Source organism: Sardina pilchardus, chromosome 13, assembly GCF_963854185.1.
Source record: "Sardina pilchardus chromosome 13, fSarPil1.1, whole genome shotgun sequence".
In the NCBI taxonomy this organism is placed as follows: Eukaryota; Metazoa; Chordata; class Actinopteri; order Clupeiformes; family Clupeidae; genus Sardina; species Sardina pilchardus.
In genome coordinates this window covers 32802463-32821537 of record NC_085006.1, presented here as the reverse complement: position 1 = coordinate 32821537, position 19075 = coordinate 32802463, and the positions used below count along the sequence as shown (strand labels likewise).

The window sequence follows — 19075 nt, the reverse complement described above, 5'->3', positions numbered from 1 at the left end:
TAGACTGCACACAAGAATACTCATTTCATAAACACAGCAAACCCCATAAGAGCCGTGCATGCGCATGCAAGCACACACACACACACACACACACACACACACACACACGCAGACGCACGCATCCAGTTGGCCCCCTGCCTTGTTAGTGAAGGAGTTTAATTAATTATTTAATTCATGACAACACAATGTTTATATGAGAGGACTCTTACTGGCTCTCATTGGCTAACACTACTCAGTGTTGCTATGAATGAGGACAGCTTCTGATTGGCTAACACTACTCAGTGTTGCTATGAATGAGGACAGCTTCTGATTGGCTAACACCACTCAGTGATGCTATGAATGAGGCCAGATTTTGATTGGCTCACACCACATTGGTGACGTGGCAGGTGATGGCTGTGATAGGCTCACCTGCACTGCTGCTCTCAGGGACGGCTGTGATTGGACGGGGGCTGGCGGGGAGGCGGGTGCTGAGGAGGGGCCGGGCGGGGGGGTACTCGGCGTAGGACGGCAGAGAGGCGATGTCAGACGCAGCCTGGCCGTGCCCTCTGACCTCTGCGGCTCCCTCCACATCCTGAGGACAGATGGGTAGCGGGCAGCATTAACTTCCTGGATCACAACGACAACTTCCTGGATCACAACGACAACTTCCTGTTATAATTACAACTTCCTTTGCTCCAAATCAAATACACAGGCCCATTCACACACCTCAAAAAATCAGAATGAGTGTGAATGTGTGTGTGTGTGTGTGTGTGTGTGTGTGTGTGTGTGTGTGTGTGTGTGTGTGTGTGTGTGTGTGTGTGTGTTTGTGTATAGAAAGCTAGAGATAGATAGATACTTTATTGATCCCCAAGGGGAAATTCAAGATATGTATGTTTGTGTATATATCTATATATAGCTACACACACACACACACACACACACACACACACACACACACACACACACACACACACACACACACACACACACACCTTATATTTTTTAGGGTTCAAGTCAACGAATATGATTTACATTATATTTGTGAGTCACACACACACACAGGTAGCTTCACTGTTGTGCAGAGGAAGCATCTTTTTCCAATGTTGCTTGTTGATGGCCTTTACAACAACATACAATAACAACATACGTTAATGCTCAAAGCCCTTTGGGGAACTCGAGAAGGGTCCGATGGTGACAGATGTTGACTTTCCCCGAAAAACAGCGAGAGTAGAGTCGACCGTCATCACTACATAAACCAAATGATACGTCTAGGTTAACGATAGGAATGTATGCCCACTATTCCTTATTGCCTTATAACGTTAGCTCAAAGCCGTTAATGTGAACGTCAACAACAGCTCACAGATGTCTTCTTCAGGATAACAACCAAGATGATGTCGGCCGACTGCTACTAAACACAGCTTTTAAAACAGGTGATTTAGATGGAAAAGCCATTTTGCTTTCTCAACAAACCATCTTAGACCTGGCTAATGTTAGGGTAGTTAGCAAACGTTAACGCTTGCTAGCCAACGCACTGGTTAACTCACTTGGGTAGTTCTCAGAGATGCTGCATTTAGCCGGGTAAGTTAACACTTTGATGACTAGCAAAACTTTAGGCTACATTTGCACCTCTCGTCCATGTAACTGCGATGTAACTAACCTTATCACGTCCCGTGGTGGATGATGTTTTACAAGAAGTTTCCATGAACGCAGAGGTTTATCCTAAGCGCAATTTTGAGCTTACTTCATGATCAGACAACAGAGAACAGGAGCTCCCTCTCCACCACTACAAGCAGGAAACAAAACACAACCGCGTAAACTGAAGCGGCGTCATGTACGCGATGACGTAGAATACGGAGGGGGTAGGATCATCCGGGGGGCCGCGTCCTCAGCCGATATGACATTTCAAGAAGATGTTTTTGTCAAAAGTGGCTTACGGTTTATGGATAGGCATGACCGCCAAGGATTTCCGATGTAGCCCCACAAGCATGGAACCATTGTTTTTCGTTTTGATTGAATAGCTCAACTGTTACATGGGATGTGTGCCAAAATCTCTATCCGGGAGGAAAGTCCTGAAAATGACCAATAGGTGACACTATTCACACTTATCACAATACAGCTGAATGGGACTCCCCCCTTCATAGATATCCTCATAAACTTCTACCATATTAATGTTCATATTCATTAAGATAAATACATGCGGCCCGCCTCCTCACTCAGTGCGGCCCGCGGATGATCATTAGAGTGCATGAAAATGCACTCTACTGTTATCCGATTTCTTCTTATTATTATTCTTCTAACGCTTTTTGTGCGTGCAATTCAGCTTCAACCGTTTAACGTAGAAACTTCATTCAAACTGCGGTGCGTAGGTCTTACTTAGGTGACTTCAGCTATGTATTTTTCAACTTTGTAACTTTTATACTTTTTGAACTATTAAATAAAAACTATTAAAATTTCCCCATAGACTTAACATTACATTATGACATCATAATAGGGCAATTAGAATCTTATGCCAGGTGGCCAGTCCAGGTGCAGCAGCTCTCTCTCTCTCAGGCTTTAAGCATACAATCTCATTAAGACTACAGATCCTGTTTCATACTTCCTCTGTCCACAACTGTTTCAAAATAAAAGTCCTCACTGCAATAATACACTATTAAATCATTTAACCATTGAAAATACTCAACTATTTAACTGTTCAACCACTCCAACTGTCAGTTATCATAAACTATGCCTCCAGTCAACTACATGAAACCTCCAGGTACCATAGCAACCATTAAAATTAAGCTTTTATGACAGTTTCCATAGCAACCAACATGATTATACTACAGTGACTTCTTTATTTCTGATAGTGGCCATCATGGATACCCTAGCAACAAATGTTTCAAAATAAAAGTCCTCACTAGCAAGTTAGCTAGTTAACATGGTTAGCATTGTTAGCATAGTTAGCATTTTTAGCATAACTGCTAGAAATCATTAGCTAAGTTAGCTAATCAACCTGGTGAGCATTGTTAGCATAGTTAGCAGTGTTAGCGTAGTTAGCATTTTTTTGTAAAACTGCTAAAAATCATTAGCCAAGTTAGCTAATCACCTTAGTTAACATTATTAACATAGTAAGTATTGTTGGCATGGTTAGCATTGTTAGCAAAACTGCTAGCAAATATGAGCTAAGTTAGCTAAGCAATCTGATTAGCATATTAGCATTATTGACATAACTGCTAGCAAACATTAGTGAAACATTAAACATCCATTAAACTATACCTATTGCCATCCATTTGAAATGATTTACCAATCAACATCAATTAAACTATCGGTCTGTCAACATTCATTAAATTATCTTTTTATCAACAGCTTTTAAGCTATCCACATTCAATTTTAAACCATCTATCTTCGCACTATCAACTTTCATAAACTATGAAACCACAATGTCTACCCTAGCAACACCTTAGTAACCATATCTACATGACTTATCTGTACATTTTGCATTTTCATGCACTCGTAATTTCCCTGGAATTACATTCTCTAGTTTTTACTGTGATTAAAAATGCGTGTTTTTTTTCTTTCTTTTTTTTTTTTTTTACCGCACCGTCATTGTAATTATACTGTTCGCCGATAGCGCCTCCCATGCAAACCATGCGGGGCTCTCGGACCTTTCCCATCGCTGAGGAAAAACAGTGCACACATGGAAGAAAAGTAGAAAACTCATTTAGAAAACCGTAGGCTACCTTTCAGTCAAAATCGGAAGCAGTGTCTGTTCATGGAATGGTAAGGCAAACCCATGTCAAGTTTTGCTAGAAACTATATCAGCCATGAAAGATTTAAATTTAACTCGCCACTACACTACAACACCTTGCGAAAAGTTATCAGAAGTAGCCTGCCCTACACACACGGAGCTTCTCGGCCGCTGTCGTAGACGACCTCAAATCAAAAGTAGGCTAGCCTACACTAACAATAGCGACTAATTGCCAGAAATACACAGGAATCCGCCTTTTGCTGTTTCGCTTGAGCTTGCCAAAGCAAAGAAGCTATATCAGATGGCGAAATCGTTTGGGTGCGTAGTGGAGGTAAAAACTTCGAAAGGGTATATTTGTCCCGACGCACGGTGACGCGCATAATTGTTGACATTCTGATAATGTCGAGGGGGGGAGCTGAGACAAATCATGCATGACTGCAAGTAGGCCTACTGTAGCTTACTTTTTGGCGTTGGATGAGTACAGATGTGATGGATGTTACATGTTACATCTGTACTCTCATTATGGACGTTAGGAAATGTCTATAAATTCTTAAAAATGGAGTGGGAGCATAAATGCATTGAATATGAGGCGTGTTGCACTTCATGATGGGCCATTGTTTTTCAGTTCTGTGCCATCATTGAATGGTGATTTATGTGAGCCCTTTGCACTGAAAATAATACTTATCACTGGCTGTAAAATATTTGTATTTGTTGTTAGGGAGTCTATGTTAAAAATGCATTTGAGCATGAAAATGGACATATTTCGTTCTTATTCAGAATTATTTTGCAGCATCAGATGTGCGGAAGTGCGCGGCCACATTTGGCCCTCTGATGGTGATGATAAAAAAATGTGGCCCTCTTAGTCATGAAAGTTGCCCATCCCTGATGTAGATGTTCAGTGGATGTTGTGTGCGAGGGGGATGTCCTGTGTTATCCTGTGTTATCTGTATTGATCTATTTATTTAGACAAAGTGCAATACAAAAAGTATTTCTCTTAAATATGAACATTAATCTGGTAGAAGTTTATGAGGATATCTATAAAGGGAAAAAAAGTCTTACACATACAGTTCACATACACACACGCGAACACACACACACACAGTAGACAGGCAGGCATACGCACGTACACATGCACCTCATTATACGGTAGTCATGTTTCGAATGTTGTTTTCAATGTATTGAAAGTCTTGAATTTCCCCTTGGGGATCAATAAAGTATCTATCTATCTATCTATCTATCTATCTATCTATGTTAACAACGAGAATGACTGAAATGATAACTGGTCGATTTGATCACATTTAAGTCTATAACATTTAGAAGTTCAACTGTCTGTCTAGTTGTGTACTTTTGGAAGGAGAGGGGGCACAGAAATGGACAAATGTGATTTATTTTAGCGGAGAGAATGTGCAGGACTGAGTAACGGTCATATTTTGAACCGCTTTGCAGTACATTTAGTTTAAATATATAGTGTCAAATGAGGTAGCAAAAGCCAACATTAAGCATGAACATAATAGTATAGTCAACACCCTGAACATCTCATACTGAGGGGCTTCAGCTCCCGCTTGGGTGCTCAGGAACCTCTACACTCACACTGTGGAGGGCACCCCTAGTGGCAGCACTGTGGAGGGCACCCCTAGTGGCATCATCACTGTGGAGGGCACCCCTAGTGGCATCATCACTGTGGAGGGCACCCCTAGTGGCAGCATCACTGTGGAGGGCACCCCTAGTGGCATCATCACTGTGGAGGGCACCCCTAGTGGCAGCACTGTGGAGGGCACCCCTAGTGGCATCAGCACTGTGGAGGGCACCCCTAGTGGCATCATCACTGTGGAGGGCACCCCTAGTGGCAGCACTGTGGAGGGCACCCTAGTGGCAGCACTGTGGAGGGCACCCTAGTGGCAGCACTGTGGAGGGCACCCCTAGTGGCAGCACTGTGGAGGGCACCCTAGTGGCATCATCACTGTGGAGGGCACCCCTAGTGGCAGCATCACTGTGGAGGGCACCCCTAGTGGCAGCACTGTGGAGGGCACCTAGTGGCAGCACTGTGGAGGGCACCCCTAGTGGCATCATCACTGTGGAGGGCACCCCTAGTGGCAGCACTGTGGAGGGCACCCTAGTGGCAGCATCACTGTGGAGGGCACCCCTAGTGGCAGCACTGTGGAGGGCACCCTAGTGGCAGCATCAGCCAAGTTAGCTGATCAACCTGGTTAGCATTGTTAGCATGGTTAGCATTGTTAGCATAGTTAGCATTTTTGCAAGCCCACTCTTGCAGGTCCTCAGACATGGACATTTCTAGTTATGTCTCTTGTCAAATTCTTTGCAAATCATTTGTATTGCTGTATATCCTCTTATTTATATTAATATACAGATAGAGGCGATTTAGGTACAGCTCAGTTTTAAGAAACCTAAAGCCCAAAGTTGTAGACCATTTGGAAATGTGCTACAATTAAAAAAAAAAAAAAAAAAAAAAAACATGTGCATGCATAGACTCTTCCTGGACAGTTGCTTTGGAAACTGAGCCGGTCCTCTCTGCTCCGTATTTGAATCCTCATTTAAATCCCTTGATGGCAGCACAACAGAATGACGAGCATGGAAAAAAAAACATGAAACCAAATTACTATGGCTTCCACACACACACTCACACACACACATACACACACTCACACACACTCACATACACCCCCCCCCCCCCACACACACACACACACACACACACACACACACACACACACACACCTAGATGCTAATGTTGTAATTGAATTTCCCCTTGGGGATCAATATAGTATCTACTGTACCTATCACCAGCCATTCAGAGGCCTCATTTGTAGTGTGTTGGTAAGAAACACATCTGTACTGAGCTGTACATAAGTATCTCATGTTGTCATGTAAACTCAAATATTAGTCTGTTCTGGTCAGACTTGGTCTCATTCTGCTATGGTCTTGGTCTTGGTACCCTCTGGTCCAGATAATGACCACACACTAAATGTCTAGAGGTTTTTGGATATGTGTGTGTGTGTCTCTCTCTCTCTCTGTGTGTGTGTGTGTGTGTGTGTGTGAATTTGTCACTTCCTGTCCTAGATGGTGGCAGGTTGCAGGTGTTCAACACCCATTGTGATTAGCATCGTTAGTGTAATAGATCTGGATTAAATGAAATTAAATTAAATAATGAAAGAAAACATCCCCAAGGGCCAATTTCCTCATGCAGGTGTATGTGTGTGTGTGTGTGTGTGTGTGTGTGTGTGTGTGTGTGTGTGTGTGTGTGTGTGTGTGTGTGTGTGTGTGTGTGCATACAGTAGGCTCCTCCTGGGTAGTTGTTCTGTAGACTACAGTGTGTGCTGTGCAGTTCATATTTGAATCCTCATTTGAATCCCTTGACGGCAGCACAGGAACATGACGAGCGTGAGCTGAACAGAATCCACCATAAAACCAAATTATTACAACTTTACTGATATGCTTGCACGCAGGTTTGGGCCAAATAACCTGTTACGTCATCTGTTTATTTTAGGATTACTTTTTACACAACTTATACGCAACATGTTTATTTATTTTTCCACTGTCTTTAAAGGGGCCATGTGCAAAACTCATGTTTACTGTGCTTCTGTACTTTGGTTTGGGTGTCTGATGCTTCTATGAACACTCCAGGTGCAAAACAGAACAGTGCATTGAGTTTTGTGTCAGTTAGTTGTTGATCATTATTCCACTGCTCGGTTGAGTTCCCCATTGTTCTGCGTTCTATAAGGGTGTGCATTAACTTTGAATAACCGCACGGCTATGAAGTAGTTCCATTGTTTTTGACCGTATTACACTTGAATATTAATTCGCCAAACTTGTTGTGAAGTTTAAATGCACTGTCACGTTACATACAAGCTGTAAAATACAGACGTTCAGATCATAGTAACGTTTAGCATATGACAGAGGTGTCATTTAGCTAGTTAGGTGGCAGTAGGCTAAGAAAAATAGCAATCTTTCAAAGTTAACGTTCATCAGAATCTTGGTATATGCCAGCTTGACAACGGGAGATTAGAACTAACGACTGGCTTTTGGCCATAGCAACCATCCATTTAGAACTAGTAACCGCAGTTTGAGAAATGAGTTGAAATGTGTCTGGGAAAAGTAGTTCTACAAACAAAACAGTTCTAGCGATTAAAACATTTAAATTAGCACCGGAAACGAACACAACGCAGTGGCAACAGTGGAATAAACGGGATAATGGACTTCACGCCGTGCGGTTATTCAAAGTTAATGCACTTTTCTAGACGGAACGTCCCTCCGCTTCGCGTCGGGCCGTATCACCGTCTAGAACGTGCATTAACTTTGAATAACCGCACGGCGTGTCGTCCATTATCCCGTACTTATGATGATTCAAAATACAGATTATTTCATTGCAGAGATGTGTGCAGGGGATGCTAATCAAAACAGTGGCTTGTGTCTGCACCTCCTCTACTCAAATCAAAACAGTGGCTTGTGTCTGCACCTCCTCTATTCAAATCAAAACAGTGGCTTGTGTCTGCACCTCCTCTACTCAAATCAGAAAAGTGGCTTGTGTCTGCACCTCCTCTACTCCAATCACATCAGTGGCTTGTGTAAGGACTGTTCATGCAGACAACAACTGGTACACTGGTGTAGCCTGCACAACTTTGTTCAAAATTGATGCATTCAAGTGAACTTTGCAAAGTTAGTAAAATTAGATCAAATAAATAACTGACTTGAAAGGAAAAAAGGGTTAGCAGAGGCACTCCGAGATTTTTAGAAATATAAAAAGCCTTGAATTGGTTAGGAAAAATCTCGGAGTGCCTCTGCTAACCCTTTTTTCCTTTGGATTGTAACCTCACCCGTAGCAGAAGAGCACCTGAGTAGGCTTACTAACTTATAGACTCCTGAGCGCCCTAAGCCCTTTTGTGTCTTCTCGAATAACTGACTTGGTCTGGGTTTACAGTAGGTGATAGACACACACAATATTGAATGTTTTGAGGTGTTTGTGAACATTACTGTGTGTGTGTGTGTGTGTGTGTGTGTGTGTGTGTGTGTGTGTGTGTGTGTGTGTGTGTCTGTGTGTCTGTGTGTGTGTCTGTGTGTGTGTGTGTGTGTGTGTGTTGGTCTCTCTCTCTCTCTGTCTGTGTGTGTGTGTGTGTGTGGTGTGTGTGTGTGTGTGTGTGTGTGTGTGTGTGTGTGTGTGTGTGTGTCTGTGTGTCTGTGTGTGTGTCTGTGTGTGTGTGTGTGTGTGTGTGTGTTGGTCTCTCTCTCTCTCTGTCTGTGTGTGTGTGTGTGTGTGGTGTGTGTGTGTGTGTGTGTGTGTGTGTGTGTGTGTGTGTGTGTGTGTGTGTGTGTGTGTGTGTTGGGGTCTCTCTCTCTCTCTCTCTCTCTCTCTCTCTGTGTATGTGTGTGTGTGTGAGTGTTTATGCAAGTGTGAGTGTCTATTTGTGCGAGTGCAGGAAGCAAGACATTTATAACATGCAAATGATTCGACTTTATGATTCTGAAGAAGACTGTGAATATGAGAGAGAGAACAACAGTTATAATATCTGTAGCCAAAGAGTCCTGGCAGTCCTGAACAGCACAGGGTGGTGGTAGTGTAGTGGTTAACGAGCTGGGCTAGTGTGCAGTAGCCTGAAAGTTGTGGGTTCAATTCCTGGCTTCCACTGGTGCATCCTTGAGCCACAAGACACTCAACCCCAAGTTACTGCGGGGACACAGTACAAAGGACATGGACAGGTGAGTGTTTGGTGTTCTTACACACTTGCAGCAGACATGGACAGGTGAGTGTTTGGTGTTCTTACACACACTTACAGCAGACATGGACAGGTGAGTGTTTGGTGTTCTTACACACACTTACAGCAGTGCGTGCTGGTATGTGAGAAGTGTGTAAAAGTGTATGTGTGTGTGTACGAGTGTTGATTGATCTGTTTTACCCAACACTGACCTGTTGATTGATCCTAAAAGTCGTCAGAGCACATTTGCATGTATGCATTTAATGTCACCCAAACTGACTGACATTATGTCACTTATAAGAATAGCAATAGATACCATCAGAAAGCCCTTGTTATGCACAGTCCAATGCTGGCTGTGGTAGAGACACACACAACCTGCACTGTAGCATTTTAGTCTCTGTACAAGTAGCTCCATTTGGTATTTTGCTGATAAATTGCCTGAAAGTAAATGACTTCACTGCTGTGCCTGGCCTACCGGTGACTGTACTGAAGTCCTGTGTGTCAAATCAGGTTCAATGATTTATTGTCATGTCAACACAGTTGATTGGAATTTGTCTTGGTGCCAACCAGTAAAAAAAGGCAGTACATACACACACAGGGACATACACTAATACAGTCCATGAAAGACAATCACATAGAAAATCACTCAAAGCAGTAAAAAGCTGTAAAGTTAAACTAAAGTGCTATTCCATAATGTGTCTTGTGCAGTATATAAAGTGCACTCTGCAAGGTGTCTGAGCATTAAGGAGTCTAATAGTGGCAGGGTAAGTACTATTACAAAAGAAAAGAGGGACGTCCTCATACCAGAGGGCAGTAGTTGGAAGAGGTACCTGGCAGGATGGGAGGGGCCATATAGAACTTTCCTGCTTCAAAACCTCGTTTTGGCTGTTTTCATGGAGTGGCTCGATCTTCAGCATCGCCACGTTAGTTAGGGAGGCTATTTCATAACATGCAGGTTATTAACGAGCCATCCACAATGCTGCGGTTAACATTGCTGCATTAATGTTAGATGTTAATGTCCGTGTCACAGGCGGGTGGGGACCGGCAGGCAAGCTCAGGACGACCGTCCTTCAGGGCGGAGCAGGAACAATGACGGCAGACTTGGGCAGGACAGACAGATGACTGGGCACACTCAGGCAGGACACAAGCAGACCAAGACTGGGCCGACGCAGACACAACAAACTCCGACATGACAGACTCAGACTTAGGGGCAGTGAAAGAGACAGTAATGGGGACAGAACTGAGCTGGTGAGTGGGACTGTAACAGGGACAGAACTGAGATGGTGAGTGGGACTGTAACAGGGACAGATCTGAGATGGTGACGGACAGTAATGGGTCAGCAGACTTGGGCAAAACAGACAGATGGCAGGACACAAGCAGACCAAGACTGGACCGACTCAGACACGACTGATGCAGACTCAGACACGACAGACTAAAACACGACCAACGCAGACACGACAGACTCAGACTTGGGGGCAGGAAAGAGACAGTAGCCTAACAGGGACAGAACTGAGCTGGTGAGTGGGACTGTAACGAGGACAGAACTGAGATGGTGAGTGGGACTGTAACAGTAACTGTGACGGAGACTAAGGACTGACAGGACTGAGAACAGAGACGCAGACAGGGACAGAGACGGGCACAGACAACACAAGGGAGATGGGGGCAGTTGGCTGAGATCCACTGTTAGCGGTTGTTAGCTGTGTGCGTGAACTGTTATTTTATCAATCTATTCATTTCCTGTGAGATGCATCTTACAGCTCCATGCCCTCACATGCCTCACATTGTTTTAAATGCTGAGAAACATTCTTTTTTTCTGATTCCTTAATATTTATATTCTGGAATGTCAGTACACATGGCCTACTACTGTATACTGTAAGTGGTAGTGGTATGTCGTCAATGTCTGAAATGTGGTTGAAGGAAAGTATTGAAAACAATTCAATCCAGAAAGATTTACTGACTGGTTTTGTCATGATTTGTTTGTTTATTTCCCTGTACTGAGTGATGTTGTTGTTGTTGTTATTGTTCTCTCTCCAGAACCCTCATGTGTTCTGCATTTAAACGCACATGTTCTCTCCACAGAACCCAGAGCATCACTCTGTTGCTTGTGCTCCTGCTGGGTGAGAGAACAGTCCACTGCCAGGCTGGTAATTCAGGTACGATGACAAAGTCCATGGCCATATTAGATTTGATTAAAATGTATTATTTACCGGTATTAGCTGATCAACAAAGAACAGGTTTGCTGTGATACAAATCTCTAGGTTTGGCAGGTTATCAGTTGCGCATGTGCTTAAGTATGGCACAGCTGCCAGCAGTTCTGTCTGCTACGCAAATCACCTCCACCAAACAAGTGATGTGGCCGTCTGTGCTTGAGCAGGAAACAAACAGCCCAAAGCCTGGGGCCCAAACAAACAAACAAACAGTAACTCACCTACAGTACACACATGCTCACTGAATATGCTCTGACTGGACACTGTGGATGCAGCAATGCCACCACCTGCTGGTCAGATAAGGTAATGGCAGGCAGTCAGAGTTAGAGGTGATCACATTTCATAAGATGATAGAATGGATACTTTTTGATTTTGGGACTTCCCACTGCAAACTGATTGGGTTAACAATGACATTTTCCATATCTTTCACCTATCTACCATTGATGCAAAAAATACCATTATGCTGGTCAGATATGGTAATGGCAGGCAGTTCAATGACCCATGAGCTGAAGTCAGAAGATCATATTACAGTTTGTCTCAGTCGCTGTTCAATCTTCAGATCATTGTGTCAGAAATGTCGCTGCTGCAGCTGGCAACGCTTTAACAACACTTCACTAACATTTCCGGAAAGGTACGGACTCGATTAAATTCATTCTGGACTCTCTATCCGACCACATAAAGACGCGGGGATACTTCGGTTTGGCTTTAGGGATTCTCTACTCACTACCACGTAAGTGTAGTGTTGTTTGGAACAGTAGAAGAGGTATAAAAATAGTGTTTTGTAGCGGCGAAAGGACATGCCCAGTTCACTTCCAGGCTAACGAGTTTTGGCTAAAAACGGTGAACTCGAACTTTCTCAAAATACATCCGAATGACATGATTTTGGTGTCAACTCAACGTATGTACTCCCAATAGTCCGAAAAATTGATCTAAAGTGCATTTCACTCCGGATTATCCCTTTAATGTATCCCCTTGGTTTATTGTTTTACTTTGAGAAGGTCACCAGTGTGTGTGTGTGTGTGTGTGTGTGTGTGTGTGTGTGTTTTCTTTTGTTGTGTACAGATGGTTGTGTTGGTGACCTCCAGGACGGGGTGGAGTTTGTGGGTGAGATCCTCCAGACGTTGTCCACCTCCAGTGCCAGGCAATGCCAACTGGCCTGCACTCTCCGTGCCACCTGCCAGTTCTTCTCTTACCTGGAGCCGCAACATGCAGAGGACAAAACAAGGTACCCGCAGAACAACAAGCTTAACCACAGAACATCAGGCCTCAAGAACTCAGTTCTATCCTATTCCTAACCATAGAAAATCAGGCCTCAAGAACTCAGTTCTATCATAATCACAGAATATCAGGCCTCAAGAACTCAGTTCTATCATAACCACAGAACATCAGGCATCAAGAACTCAGTTTTATCATACCTACAGAACATCAGGAGCCGTATTCACAAAGAATCTTACCTTACCAGCACTAGGAGTCCTCCTAAATTGCACAAAACGGTTTTGGCCAGGAGATTTCTCAAGCTTTTCACAAAGCAGCTTAGATCAACTCTTTTTAAAGGGATAATCCGGAGTGAAATGCACTTTAGATCAATTTTTCGGACTATTGGGAGTACATACGTTGAGTTGACACCAAAATCATGTCATTCGGATGTATTTTGAGAAAGTTCGAGTTCACCGTTTTTAGCCAAAACTCGTTAGCCTGTAAGTGACCGGGGCAGGTCCTTTCACCACTACAAAACGCTATTTTTATACCTCTTCTACTGTTCCAAACAACACTACACTTACGTGGTAGTGAGTAGAGGGTCCCTAAAGCCAAACCGAAGTATCCCCACGTCTTTATGTGGTCGGATAGAGAGTCCAGAATCAATTTAATCGAGTCAGTACCTTTCCGGAAATGTTAGTAAAGTGTTGTTGAAACGTTGCGCAGCTGCCGCAGCGACATTTCCGGAAGGTACTGACTCGATTAAATTCATTCTGGACTCTCTATCCGACCACATAAAGACGTGGGGATACTTCGGTTTGGCTTTAGGGACCCTCTACTCACTACCACGTAAGTGTAGTGTTGTTTGGAAGAGTAGAAGAGGTATAAAAATAGCGTTTTGTAGTGGCGAAAGGACCTGCCCCGGTCACTTACAGGCTAACGAGTTTTGGCTAAAAACGGTGAACTCGAACTTTCTCAAAATACATCCGAATGACATGATTTTGGTGTCAACTCAACGTATGTACTCCCAATAGTCCGAAAAATTGATCTAAAGTAAATTTCACTCCGGATTATCCCTTTAAGGAAAAGTGACAACTCCTAAGATGAGAGAAGAGCTCTGTTGCTATGGTTGACGTCATAACTCATGCACAAGCTTGATTGAAGTGACCACCTAGATTAGCTGATGATTATAATGTGGAAATTATGGCATGGGGTATTGACTGAGACACGTTATGCTGTGATGGTGTTGACTGAGACACGTTATGTTGTGATAGTATTGACTGAGACATGTTATGTTGTGATGGTATTGACTAACACGTTTTGTTGTGATGGTATTGACTGAGACACATGTTGTGTTGTGACGGTGTTGACTAACACATGTTATGTTGTGATGGTATTGACTAACACGTTTTGTTGTGATGGTATTGACTAACTTGTTATGTTGTGATAGTATTGACTCACGTAGGTAGAGATGACGTCTGCCCCTGTTGTCTAAGAATTTGGTTGTGCCTACTGTAATGGTGTGATGGTATTGACTAACACATGTTATGTTGTGATGGTATTGACTGACACGTTATGTTATGGTAATGACTGACACATTTTGTTGTGATGGTATTGTGATGGTATTGACTGAGACATGTTATGTTGTGATGGTTATTGACTAACACGTGTTTTGTTGTGATGGTGTTGACTGAGACACATTCTATGTTGTGATGGTATTGACTTACATGTTATGTTGTGATGGTATTGACTGATACATGTTATGTTGTGATGGTGTTGACTGATACACATGTTACTGTATGTTGTGATGGTATTGACTGATACACATGTTATGCTGTGATGGTATTGACTGACATGTTGTGTTGTGATTGTTTTGACTGACACGTTTTGTTGTGATTGTATTGACTGACACGTGTTATATTGTGATGGTGTTGATTGACACGTGTTATGTTGTGATGGTGTTGACTGACACATGTTATGTTATGATGGTATTGACTGACACATGTTATGTTGTGATGGTATTGACTGACACATGTTATGTTGTGATGGTGTTGACTGACACATGTTATGTTGTGATGGTATTGACTGACACGTGTTATGTTGTGATGGTGTTGACTGACACGTGTTATGTTGTGATGGTGTTGACTAACACTTGTTATGTTGTGATGGTGTTACTGTTGGTGACTGTTGCCTTGTGTCCACAGTAGCTGCACTCTAAGGACCAGAGACTCCGCCCAGCACTTCTCTGCTATCGCCTCAACAGGAACAACATCAGGGTTCTCCCTGAGGAACTGTTCTGGTACAGGTAAGAACAGTTTGTTGTAAATTGACCCAAAGGCCAATTAGTAGTCTGGACAATTATTAGTCTGGACAAAAGCACATCAGTACTAATACATTGAATCCTCTGTACTGTAGCTCTTGGGTCCGTGTATGATTCATTCATTTGTTTTTCCATTTAAAACCAACAATAAAGAAACCAACTCTATATCTGCTTCTAAAACTGAAAAACACAGATAACGAGTCAGTTACTGTTTACTGATCCAGTGTTCAATAACTCTAATAACTCTCCACACGTAGGCTACAGATATGCAATAGACTTGATCTACTGTTCTGTACTGTTACATCTGTGTTAACATGCCTATGGTCTAGATCTACAGTATAGTGTTATATTAGGACATAATATAAGTGAAAAACACAAGAGACAGAGCAGAACTAGACTAGGTAGGCACTATCACACACACACACCAGACTTGTGTGTGCATGCATATGTGTTTGTGAATATGTGTGTGTGTGTGTGTGTGTGTGTGTGTGTAGTCATTTCCCCCAGTAGGACCTACACCCTGGTGCAGGAGTCTGTTAGCTGGGAGGAAGCTCAGCGTCGCTGCAGTCTGATCCACTCTGACCTCGCCGTCATCCAGTCCAGAGAGCAGCTGCAGAACGCCCTACAGGCACTAGGGGGCGCCACAGAGAGCCCATGGATCGGACTTCACCGAGAGGACCCACACAAAGACTGGAGATGGGTGGACATGTTTTATAACTGGTATAGTGACAGATATGGTGACCAATCCGGGTGTGTCTTCTACTCTTCAGGAAAGTGGGGCACAACACCAGCATGCATTTACACTGATTCCTCCATGTGCCAGCATGGTGAGTGAGGCGCTGCCACTTCTGCTGTTTGTGTTGTGTGGAGACAGCAGAGATCTAGTGAAGGTGTGACATAAAGTACATACATGAGTGTAGTGTGTGAGTGTGTACAGTATGTGAGTGTGTGTGTGTGTGTGTGTACAGTATGTTAATGTGTGTGTACAGTATGTGTGTGTATGTGAGTGATGTGGTGTAAGTGTTGAGGTGTGTGTGTTCTTGTCTCCAGTGTACAGTGACTCTGGGAGGAGTGTGAAGGTGTTCCAGTACGTGGAGGAGAAGATGAACTGGACCAAAGCTGAAGAGAGGTGCAGGGAGACGGGGGGAGATCTGGCCAGCATCCTGAACCAGGAGGAGCAGACGGCCTTCACTGCAGTGGTAGAGGCAGCAGGGGCGGGGCAGAGACACGGCATCTGGATTGGCCTGAGGAGGAGTGACCACACCCACTTGTGGGCGTGGTCTAGTGGGGACCTCCTCATGAGCTCAGCTGGAGACGCCACACAGAACTGCGCTGTGCTGCAGAAGCCGAGGAACTGGACACCTGAGACCTGCACACACACACACACCTTCCTCTGTCACCGGGGTGAGAACCACACACACACACACACACACACACACACACACACACACCTTCCTCTGTCACCAGGGTGAGCACCACACACACACACACACACACACACACACACACACACACACACACACACACACACACACACACACCTTCCTCTGTCAATGGGGTGAGAACCACACACACACACACACACACACACACACACACACACACACACACACTTCCTCTGCTCCCAAGGTGAAAACCTACTCACACATCTTATTCACACAAGAACCGCTAGATGTTGACTCATATGATCTCTTGACATTTCTACTCATCAAATTGCTTTGTTGTCCTTTTAGATCCAGTTAACATCACAGAGATAACAACAATGACCCCCACATCAACACCAGAATCTGTCTCTACCACCAGCACCTCACACACACACACACCTGTCACAACGATGACCCCCACATCAACACCAGAATCTGTCTCTACCACCAGCACCTCACACACACACACACCTGTCACAACGATGACCCCCACATCAACACCAGAATCTGTCTCTACCACCAGCACCTCACACACACACACACCTGTCACAACGATGACCCCCACATCAACACCGGAATCTGTCTCTACCACCAGCACCTCACACACACACACACCTGTCACAACAATGACCCCCACATCAACACCGGAATCTGTCTCTACCACCAGCACCTCACACACACACACACCTGTCTCCATCTCTCACACTCCCTACACGCCTGTGAGTTCCTCCATAGCACCTGTCACTTGCAATGGAACATCCTGCCGTCTAGGTGAGTGTTGGATGCACACACACACACACACACACACACACACACACACCACAAAACCACACGGGATAATGCTCTACTACCAATAGAATTACAGCAAGTACCAATATATAATACATGCTACGTGTGTGTGTGTGTGTGTGTGTGTGTGTGTGTGTGTGTGTGCATGCTACGTGTGTGTGTGTGTGTGTGTGTGTGTGTGTGTGTGTGTGTGTGTGTGTGTGTGTGTGTGTGTGTGTGTGTGTGTGTGTGTGTGTGTGTGTGTGTGTGCATGTGTGCTAACCCTCTCTATAGGTGACCTGCAGTTTGTTGATGTTAATCTATCTTGGCTGGAGGCCCTGCAGTACTGTGAGCAGAGGAGCTCCAGGCTGGTCCACATCCTGAACAGTACCATCCAGACCCGGGTCACCCAGCTGCTGAGCTCCCTGCCGGCCGAGATGCTGCCCGTGCCCACGGCCTGGGTGGGGCTGGTCCACTGCTTCCTGCGCCCGCAGGAGACCTGGCAGTGGCTGGACCGTCCGGTGGAGTACGAGCGTTGGCATGACGACTATCCCCGCTGGTTTTTCTTCTTTCACTGTGGCCAGGTGGTGCAGGTGGCTGCAGGGGAGTACAGGTGGTGGGATGCCTGCTGCATGGAGCAACGCCCCTTCATCTGTCAGGTGAGCAGTAAGACACGCCCCTTCATCTGTCAGGTGAGCTGTAAGACACGCCCCTTTACCTACCAGGTGAGCTCTAAGACACGCCCCTTTACCTGTCAGGTGAGCAGTAAGACACGCCCCTTTACCTGCCAGGTGAGCTGTAAGACACACCCCTTCATCTGTCAGGTGAGCAGTAAGACACGCCCCTTTACCGGTCAGGTGAGCTGTAAGACACACCCCTTCATCTGTCAGGTGAGCAGTAAGACACGCCCCTTCATCTGTCAGGTGAGCAATAAGACACGCCCCTTTACCTGTCAGGTGAGCAGTAAGACACGCCCCTTCATCTGTCAGGTGAGCAGTAAGACACGCCCCTTTTACCTGTCAGGTGAGCAGTAAGACATGCCCCTTTACCTGTCAGGTGAGCAGTAAGACACGCCCCTTAACCTGTCAGGTGAGCAGTAAGACACGCCCCTTTACCTGTCAGGTGAGGTATATGAGATTGTAGTAGCCTTCATAAGGAGTAAAATGCAGCATTTCTCCTGCTTCAGACCAGTTTTAAAAAAAGTGTCACATCACATCTTTTGCGACTGTTACTGTTATTGTGTTCATCCATGTATCCGTATGATTTTGAGTAACTTAATCTGACAATAATGTGAATTTGTTTACATGATACACGTAGATCTTGAATCCATCCACCCTCTGTGTTCTATGGAATTAGAACGTCTCAGTTGGAATCTTTATGGGCTGCTCTGTGAGGATGCCAAAGAATGACTTAAGATTAGGAGTTCATCTCTAATAGCATTGCTAGGCTACCATTACAATAGTCCATTCCATGTGTCTAGTCTTTGCATAAATGATGGTAGGCCTACTAATGCAATAGTCCATTCTCTATTCTCTGCTGTCTAGCCATTGTATTATTGGAAAGACATGCACAAATACTGTAGATAAAGGAACTGAATAAAGTAACTGGCCCATTGTGATCAGGTAGACAACACACTAACTCACACACATGGGCAGATTTGATAGTATGATGTGTGTAGTGGGCATACTACACTAACGCATTAACTCATAAACACACCCACTAACACTAACTCACACATTGAACAC

At 44.3% G+C, this 19075-nt stretch overlaps 1 protein-coding gene across 5 annotated transcripts in view; it reads right to left on the bottom strand.

Moving 5' to 3' along the window:
* cep57 (centrosomal protein 57) overlaps window positions 1–1775 on the bottom strand; it is a 17288-nt gene extending 15513 nt beyond the window's left edge. For all 5 annotated transcript variants that reach the window (XM_062553273.1, XM_062553274.1, XM_062553276.1 and 2 more), the window contains exons 1-2: window positions 1637–1775; window positions 409–571 (exon numbers count right to left, since the gene is read on the bottom strand). In XM_062553273.1, the coding sequence (XP_062409257.1) occupies window positions 409–571; window positions 1637–1681 (208 nt within the window). In that variant the 5' untranslated portion in view covers window positions 1682–1775. The remainder of the gene's footprint in view (window positions 1–408; window positions 572–1636) is intronic.
* Window positions 1776–19075: the final 17300 nt, after the last annotated feature.